Below are 12,078 nucleotides of genomic sequence, written 5' to 3' on the forward strand. Positions count from 1 at the left end.
TGGCAAGAGAATGGCTTCAATGAGAACCTTGACTGGGTAGATAGGCGAGTTATGAGATGTTCAACCTGTGGTCCCATATGGAGTATGATTGAATCAGAGGATTTTGGCGAGGGTTTCTATGGTTTCGCTCTATCAATCCAGCAGCATGGGCGGATGTCCATCATTCTCAGGGGTCTAGTGCTCAACATGGCCAGCGAAGATCGTGTAAGATACTCAATTTAAGAGGAATATGTGGCCTAGAGAGTATCTATGTTAAACTCCTGGACGAGTCATATACCACAAGCTTCATCATCGCGATATTGCGCGACCATATATAAGCTGCTTCCCACGACGTCGGAGTGGGGAGAGATCGAGGCTGAGAAGCTGCCAGGATATGCCTGAATAGACGCGAGGAACCGGTTCGTTGCTATAGACGTAGGCACGTGAAAGGTACTGACTGTGCAGACCGCTGCATGTTGTTCTCCTCCTCCCGCCCACCAATGATAAGGTGTCCAAGGATTCGGACAACCAATTGCCCATGAGCCCCGACGACATCTGACACAACTGATGGATCCAGCCATTTGCATGACACTAGTGCAAGGTCCTCTACATAAAGATCCCCTGATTGGTATTATTCTGGCTTTGGGGGGAGTTATGCTGACCCCTATTTATCGATTTGGAGAAATCTGGAGGAGCTCTTCTGCAGCCGGATAGCCTCACTCTCACCTCCCCTGCATGACTAGCTCGTCATGGCTGCCGTAAATACACATGTACCAGGGCCTTTCTAGTGCTTCATCTCGCTTGTTGCATGAGTCACTTGCGAAATCCAGGTGTTTACACACCGATTTGATCAAGACTAGGTGTTTTTACACGGTCTTGGTGCAGATGAGGTGTTTTGACACGATCTTGGAGCAAACTAGGTGTTTTCACACGATCTGATCTCGTCGCATATGCGTCGAACCAAAGGCCAAGGCACCATGGGGTAGCATGGATTGAGAAATGACAGACATCTCAATTGAACCAAACCCATCTTGACGAGGCGCGTATGCAAAGAGGTTCTGTTCAAGAGCCTTGTCGGTTCGTTCGTTGCCTCTCTTCACACCAATCGCCCAGAATTCATGAGTCCCTCATGGAACTCCCATGGAACATTGAGGCCATTGGCCATTCATAGAAGCCGAGTGAAACCTCTGTCGATCAGACAAGCCGCCAAGTATCATGACAGGCTGATGGACGCTTCGGGTGCACCTTCCTGGGTGCCTGTCTACATCCCCGGGCCTCCCACACCTCCTGATGGACACCAACGCTTCCGGACGATCCATGCATATCCACTCATCTCAGATTACAACGCCCTCCAGGTGTTCATACCTCTACCGCTGTGGAGAAAACGCCAGCCACGCCGGTTCTACTCCCAGACCATGCACTAGTCCTCGCCCGACTATGCTGGATAGTTGCTGAAGCGAGGAGGCATCCGACGAGGAACCAGCTCAAGCGAGAATATTTGGCATCCGCGGAGCGCACTAAAGTCGCCCCGGGGATGGGGGCCCCTTGGAGATTTGCCTGCCTGTGGCTAACCCTTGTCTGCATATTGCAGTGCAGATTTGTCGACGGCACACGGCCGTCTGTTGACTCGGTAGCGAATCAGAGAAGACCGGGGCCGTCCCGTCTACCGTTCCGTGAGACCCGGTAAACAGCCGTTCTTCAATATCTTGGCAGTCCGTAGGCAGCCATCAGGATTTACAGCATCTCGGGAGATAAGTTGTGGGTCGGGGGGATCTTGCAAGATGATAGTAGACGATGAATGCCCTGATATTACTCCGCAGTAGCTAATATAGCCTCCAATGAGACTCGTGGTCCTGGCACGAGTATCGTGGGTGGCAGGGCTGACCAGGGGTAGTCATCCATCGCGTTCTATCAGTGTTGGCGTTGTTACACAGCGTCGTGTTATACCAATCTCGTCCACAGGATCGCACGCCGCACACTGCACACCGCATGGAAACAAACTCTAATCAGTTCCGTGACAAGAAACAAGAGCGTCGTCGCCATGAAACTGAAGAGCAGTGCTCGCCACCAAAGAATTGTTCCTCCAGCAACTGCTACAAGACGACGAGGGGCTTCCTTGTGCGCAAAGGTCTGGCCTGTCGCCGATCGACCCGCGTGATACGACTTGAAACGGTCGTTCTCATCCCCTGGCCATCTCGACTAGCCCCCCCTGGATGCTTACCATCGCACCTCTAGATTCAGCAGCGTCCAAGCCAGCCACAAGCCTCTCATGTCGAACTAGTCCACGGTTCCCTTGTCAGAAGAAGCACATAGGGTCATTCTGAGCCCGTCCTATTCGAGACTACTGAGAGTCTGAGCGCTCCAGAAGCGACGCCCAGTGCCGCCGGCTAGCACCTTGTCGCGTCCTCGTCGTATATGACCACTTTCAAGTTTCTTTTTCTCGCACAAGGAGAACTAGTAGTAATTTTCAACCCTAAGCTTTGGTTTAACAGCTTGTGGAGAATGCCAGACGTGCTCGCATTCGTATGTGTTTCCGTAGCGTATAAAGCCCCTGGAGCCAGTACTCGTTTGGTCCAAGTTCTCGTCCAGATCGCAGTGCCCTCTCAACAACCACTCAATTACCCATTCAGTCTCTTTCTTTCTTCGTCTCCGTTTTGTTATCGAGTTCTTGAAGCTTCCCTCGTCCATCCGCCGCCATGACCTTGATTGTGCCAGTGCCTCATCGGCCGCGCCCGAGCCCTCCTCCCCCTGTTGTCAGCGTCCCAGTGCCTCGTAGGCCACGCCCGAACCCTCCTCCCACTGTTATCAGCGTCCTAGTGTCTAGAAAGAAGACCAACAAGGGATCTAAGCCCAAGAGCTCTCACGGCAAATGATACAAGTTTGGACACTACTCTGCTTCTCCTTCTGAGCATGCAGGTGAAATATTGAGACAAAGAGGTACGCATTGGGAACTCGTGTGGATCATCACCGCCAAAGATATATTCTGACATTGAAGAAAAACAGAATCACCCCTCCATTTCGAAATCCTGGGATCTAATAACGGTTGGCTTTTGGGGCTTAATTCAAATGATTAAATGTAGATTAATGTGTTGGATGTATGGGTCTTTGGCAAAAAGGGGGGTCAAAAATGGGTTGAAGGCAAAAAATAGGGTTGAGAAGGTGTCTATCTGGGGAGTTCTTTTCGACAGTAATTTATTAATCGCCTACGGGTTCTGCTACTCCTACATTCTTCTGGAAACGACTTATAAGACATACCATACGCTGAGGTTCGAATTAGACGCCATCAGGCGCCCATGCTACACAAGCGCGCGATTTATGATGCGGAGACGCGCGGCTCGTTGGGATTGCATTTGATCCATGCGGCGCAGTTCGGAGCCGAGGGACAAGCCGGAGACAAGGAGAGTACATAAATGTGACAAGTCGCTGCGTACATGACCCCCCCATCCCTGAGCGATGCAAGGCATCGACATCTGACAGCCACACGTAGCTGAGTGTAATTTGCTTTTCCTGTCAAGGCCAATCGAGAATAGCCAACATCAAGCACATGGCCCAGGGTCCAGGCCGACCTCGATGCAGATCACGAGGCTCAGACATGGAACTGAAGGTGTGTGTAGTGGGGGAGGGGTATGTCGGGGGCCTCATCGCAGAGTAGGTATGGCAGGTTCAACACTGCAATGGGTGTACAACACAATACTGCAGCATTCGATGTCGGTCGGTATTACATGGTGACGTCGGGGTGCGCCTCGTCGAGCGATTCATGTTGAAGGATAAATAAGCCGTGTCGGAACCTGTCAATTGATCCATCGTGTCAGGCCTAGTTCAAGAGCTGGTCAGCAATTGCAGCGCAAATTGGAACAATTCTTTTATCTTCCCTAAACAAGTGTCGACATCATGGCTGGTCGCGAGCCTGCCACACGACGCAGCATCGACATCACACGCCAGCAGAGCTGGAGTGAAACGTCGCCAACCGATGAGAGACCCCAAACACCAGGTATTGAGTGAGGTTGATGAGGCGCAAATGATTGATGAGCTAACCATGTCTTGCTCGGTCGCCCAGACCTTGAGAGCCAGCACAAGAGAGGTACGTCCCATCCATTGCTTGCCTGTGTTCTGTGCTGAGATTGGACATGGAAAAAGAAACTCCAGGCTGGATTCGCGTCGCGCAGCAGCAACAGCGTGATCCGAGGCATATGGTGGCCCCCCGTTGCCTAGCAATAACAGGAGCATGCGTCCTCTACAGAGTACGTCGTATGTTGCGTTTCTGGAAAGAACTCCAGCAGCAGTCTCATGCGGGTGAAGACGTTGAGGGGATCTGGGGGAAGTTGCTCGAGGAGCATGACAAGTACCGTAAGGCCGACCACGCCCTCAACACAATGTGCTCGTCGTTGGAAGACTAAAGGGCATTAGAACGTCTTGTTGTTCAGACAAGCCACGTCATAGCGCTCGACCAACCGAACAAGTCCTTCTTAAGCAACCTCCTCGCCACCTGGGAAACTCTCCTAGGGCCTGAGGATGAAGGCATTCTCGTCGATGAGATGGAACGCGACTGGGTATCGCTCTCGCAGCCAGATATACTCGACCAAGTCATCAGCCTCATACCCACAACCGATCTTGGGCAACGGATGTTTGTAAGTACAGTCAGTCGCTCCGACTACCTAAGACCAAGTAGTGACACCCTGCAGAGACCGTTCCTGGTGGAAGAGGAGAACATCGGAGAGAACAACGATATGCTCCACTACCGCGAGGGTTGGATACGGACCCTGATTGTCGGCGGTATCAGCGTCATCATCGGCGTTTTCGCGTGCGCACCTGTCGCCATCCAGTCGCTCAACGTAAAGTCGGCTGGCGGAGAAGTCGCAACGTATCTTGTCTTCATGATCGTGTTTGGATTGCTGAGCCAGGCCCTTCTCCACGGATTTGAGAAGATTCTCCTGGCCTGTTTAGCCTACGCAAGTGTGATGGCGACTGTGATGAGGCAGGGTCAGTGATTGATGGCCGGAGGCGTGGACGAAAGGGGGAGGGGGTTTGAACTGTGGCTCATCGGCTATGTATTGGAGCGCTGGGGTAGGCTGTATGGAACTCAACTCAATATATCGAAGTGATCCTTTTCAAACCTCGGTTACCTGTAGAGATTGTTGTGATGACTCTCCCAACGGACAGAGGAGCGCAGGAAAGGGGGGACGAAGTCAGGAATCAGACAAGCCGGCACAAGGCAATAGCTAGCTAGTCAGCTAGATTGCAGGTCAATAACCAGAGGATTAAATGATACAGAGTCTTCAGAACAATTGAAATAAGGGATAAAGGGCCTGGAAACGCGCGCGACAGGTTGCTGGTCCTCGATGTGTGTGTTTTTGGTCAAAATGTGGAGAGAAGAGAAAAGGAGCAAGTATAGAGGAGGCTAGGAGCTGGGAGGCCGCGACTACCGTATTTTTGCGGCTCAAACCTGCCAGACATGCAGCCTGTGACCCACGGCGAGGCAGGTACAAGAAACACGTACCTCCCTAGTCCTGTCTCCCATCCTTGGGGGCCTATGAACTAGTCACTCAGTGAGCCTTACAGGGCGTATCAAGTCATGAGCGCGCCGACGCAAAATACTGTTACTCGGATTCCATCCTATTGATGTAAATACCCTAGCCTAAGGCTACATATGATCGGGTCGCTGGCCGAAGCGCTCTCGCCGGTTCACACGTCTCATCCCTCCGCCTCAGTCTCGCAAAAGCTCTTGACTTGGTTGTGGTTCCAAATTCTGGAGGCGGGGACCTTCACCTGGCGGAAATTAGGTACCTATCGCAGAATTGGCCAGAACCGTGTGGAAGACGAGGGCTGGGAATGGCAGGGGGCTGGAAAGTGCACGACGAATGGTCCAATGGCGGGTGAGTGCGAATTGATGTCATGCCGGTGTGCCATCAGTACATAGCATCCTCGATGTGGTTATGTTGAGATGAATGAGCGTGAGGGGCGCTGGTTGTGCGCTGGTGCGAACAGTCTCGCTCTGGGCGTTGTCGGACCTGACATATGCCATCGTTCAGGGTGCTCGGTTTGTCAATGCCGCGTTGAAAGGATCACGAGCGTTGAGGTGAGAGCGTTGAGGCGTTGGGAAAGGCCCAGGTGCCATGGGTCCAGCCCTAGGCTATCGTCATGCCCTGCGAGATGCCTCTCCTATCCCCCAAAAAGGCTGGGACTTCTCCGTCTTTCATGGGGAACTGTGTGAATCCAATGGATGCCGATCGCAACAAGGAGAATGTTGACGTACCGAGAGCTGTAAGCAAGCTTGGACAAAGGTCGTTTTGTGAAGCAATGCTGTATATCTGGGGGTCGGGCGGTGAGCTTAGACATCGCGACCGACCGAAGAAACGGATCCCCTGGCGGACTACTTGTCAAAAGGCAACCAGACGGTTGCCTGACCAGGATATTTTCCCAGCAGTATCCGTAGAGGGTTTCAGACCGACCATCTTCTCCTATCACGGGAAAATGACTTGCCTTCCGGGCCGGACCAGGCTTGACAAAAACCCGCTGTCGGGGATCGGCTGTCGTTCAAATGGCCGGTGTCAAGACACCCCGATACTCCCTCACCGAGTCCGCCAGAGCAGCCGCCGAAAGCGGAAAAGGCGTCAAGCTTCCAACCGTCGGGCGCTTAGAATTTGACGTCAAAGGGATCGTGCTCTAGCATCTTCGAGAGCCGAGCAAACACCACCTCGAGATGACGAGCCGCGGCCGATTTTGCCAACAAAACACCCCCAAGACGCGTCTTGACCAGGCAAACTGTTGATGAGCACAATCGATCATCCTCCAAGCCTTGGAGAGTATTCCGGCCAGGTGCAATTGGAAGTTTGGCGCGGCGAGGCTGAGAAATCCGGCCTGACCGCTACTTCCAGGTTCCTCTCGAGTCAGCGCGGAAGTTGCATCACCTGCACTTTTCGTCGGCCTTGGCGGAAGCAGCGAGTTTTCGACCTGAGCCCCCCTCGATCCCAAAACGAAACCACGAACCGAGAAAATGATACAAGCCGACATCTTTTTCGACATTTTTCTCAGCGACAAGAGAATGTACCAGGCGGCGTGCGTTATCGGCCATTGCGGCAAATCCGCGTCTGGCGCTGGTACCGAACCGACAGAAGGCATCTCAATCGACCTCGCAGCCAGCCCACACGTTCTCGTCCTCGATTTTCTCACCATCGGTTGAATAATACATCCAACGTCATGAAAGATGAAGTGTTCATCGTTGTTGGGACCACGTCCTCATACAAACTCCTGGTGCTGCAAAGTTAGCATCGCGTTTCGTCGCACGTGCAGTGGGAGGGGTACCTTGAAGATGAAGCAGCATCCGCGACTGTAAGTAGAGGGAGGGGAGCAGGCCGGCCCCATGGACGTAAGGAGCATGATGGCTAATACACTCAGTCGTCCCATCCGGCCATATGGTTCAAGAAAGTCGACAAAGAGCCGTGTCTGGAAGAGAGTTGGTCGTCTCCATCCCGATCCCCATCAGGGGGTAGTAGCCTCGGCCAGCCATCGTGGAATGCCGGTCCGGGCCCTCCTCAGATCGCTCTAGCATGACGGATGGAGCGCCTCGGATGCTGCCCAAGGATGGATGCTGTGGGTCTTCGATCCCAAGTCTCCTCCAACTCCAGATTGGAGATGGTCCTGGCTAGGTATCATCTTGCCGCCTGTTTCTCTCGACGTCCATTTAGGCGCTCATATGTTTTACATACATGCGGATAAACGCGTTATGGGGGCCAATTACGCTCCTCTCCCGTTGTCTGCGGCATGGCATAGTCATCACTTGTCTACCTATCAAGAGTGAGAGGCAACCCGGCTTCCATTATTCCGAGACCGCCTGTCGCTCATGACATGGATACATTCCATGGCTCATAATAGCTGCATCTATCGAACTTTTGGGCTTTGAGAGGCGTCAATCTGTCTGAATACGGAAAGGGGAATTGAATCACCAACAAGGACAATAAGCACATGAGCTTGTTGCAAATTGCGCGGGTTGGAACTCGCTGCAGCCTTCACGACGCCCATCTCATGTGGCCCGGCCCAGTGGATGTTTGGATCTCACCGTCTTCTGGTTGAAATGCAGTTGGATCTGCAAGCAAGAAGACAAGCTCGCCCGCAATATTGGCCTTGATGCACCTGCGGTATGACGGCTTCGCCTTGTTCTTGGGGCAAAGGCCACGAGCCTCTGTCTTTTGGGTCGAGCGCGTGCTGCTCCCTATTCACCTTCGTGATATACGGGGGCTGTTGCTTTTGGCGTTAGTGGCGGTATGGGTCCTTGTCGCCAATCTCTCTACCGCGTGCCTGTGCCCGTGTCGGTTCTATGAAAGGAGATCACTGGGCAATTTGATTGCCTGCCTCCTTGCGAGAAGTGTCCTGGCAACGATCGCTTCTTCTTTCCTTTTGCCGCAACAACGGCTGAGCCAGTTGAGAAGGCGTGTGCTGAAGCACTGTTCCGCGCATCCCGGGTTCTTCGCTGGGAGCAGCCAAGTTGCCTCAGGGGGGTTGTTCTGAGCTTGAAGAGCCTCTCGAGTAACCCCCTTCTTGATTCCTCGAGGCTTTGGGCACTGTCTGCCAATGGGACATGGAAGCGTGGCTTTAGCATCTCGGACTCAAGCAAGGCGAGAGATTATCAACACTGTCTGCCAGCTCAAGCCCCATCCATCCACCACAGCTTGCACACTTCTTCAGTCCCCACTGAGCACTGAGGCCATCCTGTGGACGCCTTATTATCAATCGGGATCAGCAAATAATCTACCTCTGAACATGAGGCTATCTTCAACATCGCAGAAAAGCGGTGAATGATTAACCTGTTGGTTTCGACCTTCAGGAAGCTCAGCCCCCTTCTTCTGGGGTGATGGCATCCCTGACTGGCTGGCTGTCTACGAGCCTTCAGTCGGTGAAGCCGGAAAAAGAGGCTATCGCCGACTCTCGTCGCCTAACGCACACCCTCACGATGCCCACGAAACCTCTCATCCAATGAAGAGGTAACCGGCAACTACACCTTCAAGGCTTGGGCATCACGTACACCAGGTCTCGACCATGTACCCTCCTTGTCTCGCCCGCTGCCAGAGCGGTACGGCCCGTGAGAAGCGGCCGTTGCGGGCTTTGGGGGCTAAAGCAAGCATTGCCGAGGTCATGAGGCAGGCTTCTGTGTGTCATAAGTCCCTGCACATGATGTGCATCCCTTTGCACTGCCCTCCCGGACGGGGGCGTGGACCCAGGTTGAGCCTCAACCAGCGGGTGTAGTTGGGTGAATGTGCAGGTCGGCCTCCAGCCTGCTTCTGGGTGGCAGACCTTGGCATGACAGCCCAAAGTCCAGATCACTGATGACGTACATGTGACTTGTGCGGTGTTGGTCGGTTGTTGTTCTTGTTGGAGAATGCCGCGCGGTTGTGCTAATAAACGCGCATCTGTTCAGCACGCATATCAGGAGTCAGACAGTAAGTATATTGGCGTCTGGGTCGCTTAGACCGTGAGACGGACGTCAAGCATCATGTCTTGAGAATTGCTTTGCGTTGCAACCCCGAGCGTGGGAAACCGAGACACCCAGGCCCAGGTAGGTAGGTATGGAGGTGAGCTCAATTGATCTGATCTATCCCCCACCCACTTTTGATCTTCCACCACGGCCCCCGGGTCGGCTTTTATCGATCAACGCTGTATCCATAAACTGCCTTCGATGGTTTCTTCCATCTTTTGAGCCGGAGAGTGTTTTTCCTATCTGTTCCGTCTATCGCCTGTTGTCTTTGTCAGGAGAAGCTGAGCAGAGTGGTACGAGACCATACTAAAGAATAGGGGGCAGTAGTACCGCGATTGTTGTCAAGGCAGCAAAAGGAGCACGCCTCCTTACCAAGGAACATATGGGTGCTATTGCATTCTACTTGTCCAGGCATAGGGGGCGGATTTTTGATGCACAGCTCCCCTATCAGATATACATAGTTCTTTAGTCGGGAGAAAGTGACAACACTGTAGGGTGGCCGAGTCGTTGAAACCACCATTAGTACCAGGGGTAAACTTCAGTGGTGATGACAATAAGACTCGGCCCTCCTTTTCTGTTTCGCTGGCATTGTCTCTTTAGTCTCCCTCCGGCTAGGTGATCTAGGGTCGGGTTGGATTGGCTATGGCGAGCTACAAGTTACCAACGTGGACGACAATCTTCTGTCGTCAGATCAAACCCGTAGACGAGTCCTATCATAAGGATTTAATAAATTATTAGAGGATTTTGTGTAAAAGCTCGAGTATAGTTATCATTATCCTCTCCTAATTTAAGTTTACTCTTCTATGAAATTATGAAGAGGTGTTATTCCAATACCCCTATCTACTCAACCGCCATCCAGCCGCCATCCCGTCTCCAACCTCGCAATAAGCCGGGTTGGGCAAGTGGCGGCATTGTGTCCTTCTTTACCGCATGACGGGCGTTCTTGGGGCCGGCAATGTTATTGTTGTTGTCAGCGGGTGCCTTTCCTTTGCATTGATTTGTAGAGTGCAATAGCGATTCGCAGTTGAGGCAGCCCGAGAAGCGTTGAACGAGCTGACGACTTGCATGCCAGTTGTGGATGCGGTATAGGTGGTTTGCACGCTTGATGGATTCCTTGCGGTGCTCATACCCAACGAAGGTACCGCGATTGAGCAACAAGAGTGTCATGCCACGAGCACGAGTGAGAGCCAATGTACCGCGGAAGGACTCAGCAGTGAAGCCAGGGTGATTGACAGCGACATAGTCTACGAAAACAATGTCGGCTTCATCTCCTTCGGCATCATCAAGAGTCTTGACTTTGAGACGGGTCAAGATGTCTTTCGCAAAGCGGCCTTGGCTGATGAGAGATTTGATCTCCATTCGCAACTCAGTGACTTGGGCTTTGTACAAGGCAATGACAAGGATGTCGATTGGCTTCCCGCTGTTTTCCCCGAGACCAGTAAGGCCAGAGTCCAGAAGGTGTCCGACATGCTCAAGCATCCAGGTCTTATGCATCTTGTTGATCTGAGAAGTCGCTACCTTTCTCGATTGGCTGCCAGGGAATTCAACCACAAAGCTGCAACCGTCGGTAGGCAAGTCAGGGTAGACGTTGTCTCGGATGTACTTCTGTATGCTTCGAAGGAGCCTCATCGTGTCGTTGTAGAACAATGTGTTGGCTGCAGCGATGGCTGTGCCAAAGGAGGGTCGGATTATGACTAGATCAGATCGCATGACGAAAACCTCCTGTTAATTGTCCGGTGCAAACAAGCGATCGAAGCAAGCCTTTGCCGTCTCGTTGGGGGCGGAACCCCGATAGACCTCGGATAGCTATCCAAGATGGCCTTTGGGGCATCCTCAGCCGTGTTCTTCGTATTCATAGGCCGAGAGACCAGATAGATTTGGTATGTTGAGTCGAGGTGCATCGATGGGATCTCCACACGGGTGGCCTTCATCTCAGCTTCGGGGTGGCCCTAGGCGTCAGGATGGTCGCGGAACCATCTCTCCACACGGTCTTGGTGATCGGAGTTGTCTGAGGTGCTCTCCATCTCGGCTTCGGAAATGCTCAACTCTTTGACTTCATCATCCGTCAGTTCACGGGTAAGACAGTCGACAGCTGCAATAAGCATGAACTGGCGCGCGTCCTCTGCCGTGCTGGAAGGAAGAATGACGTTCTGGGAAAAGCTGTGGACAAAAGCCTGGAATTTCCCTTCAACGTCCTCATCTGACTTCGATTCAGACCGACTTTCAGGAAAGAACATTGTGCACGATTCGCCATGTTGGGGAAGCAGATCCTCTCGTCCTTCAGGGTTGACGATAGCAAGGCACTGGCCAGATCCCTTCTAGGGTCCTGAGCCAAACTGTTCGAGAGCGCCCTTGGGGTCTTGACAATCTACTTGGACGTCTTGGGTGTTGACCATCCAGATGGAGATTTGGGCGACGCATTCGTCTTCCAATCCCAGTCCTCGCGCGTACATCTTGAAATGGCACGATGAGATCGGTAGAGGTGCAATGCAAGCTGAGTTCTTCTCGGGGCGGCTCATAAATTTCATCGTGGTTGCGTCAGGCGTGCTGATAGCCATGCTGTTCACAATGAGATAGCCATAAATGGCTGGTATCCATTCATCTGAACGTCCGCCGTCTTTGTTGTAGAG

At 52.7% G+C, this 12,078-nt stretch overlaps 2 protein-coding genes across 2 annotated transcripts; one reads left to right on the forward strand and one right to left on the reverse strand.

Annotated features, from left to right (window-relative positions):
* Window positions 1–3,366: 3,366 nt before the first annotated feature.
* NECHADRAFT_101639 (uncharacterized protein) lies at window positions 3,367–4,967 on the forward strand (the record flags this gene model as incomplete). The annotated part of the gene is made up of 5 exons (XM_003050029.1): window positions 3,367–3,970; window positions 4,037–4,060; window positions 4,126–4,220; window positions 4,404–4,607; window positions 4,662–4,967. The coding sequence occupies exons 1-5, from the start codon at window positions 3,871–3,873 to the stop codon at window positions 4,965–4,967; spliced, it is 729 nt and encodes a 242-aa protein (XP_003050075.1). The 5' UTR covers window positions 3,367–3,870.
* A 5,321-nt stretch (window positions 4,968–10,288) lies between these two features.
* Window positions 10,289–11,158, reverse strand: NECHADRAFT_84818 (uncharacterized protein; the record flags this gene model as incomplete). Its single annotated transcript, XM_003050414.1, has 1 exon — window positions 10,289–11,158. One exon carries the CDS (start codon window positions 11,156–11,158, stop codon window positions 10,289–10,291), a length of 870 nt encoding a protein of 289 aa, XP_003050460.1.
* Between the last annotated feature and the right edge of the window lie 920 nt (window positions 11,159–12,078).

Source organism: Fusarium vanettenii, assembly GCF_000151355.1.
Source record: "Fusarium vanettenii 77-13-4 chromosome 9 genomic scaffold NECHAsca_6_chr9_2_0, whole genome shotgun sequence".
NCBI lineage: Eukaryota > Fungi > Ascomycota > Sordariomycetes > Hypocreales > Nectriaceae > Fusarium > Fusarium vanettenii.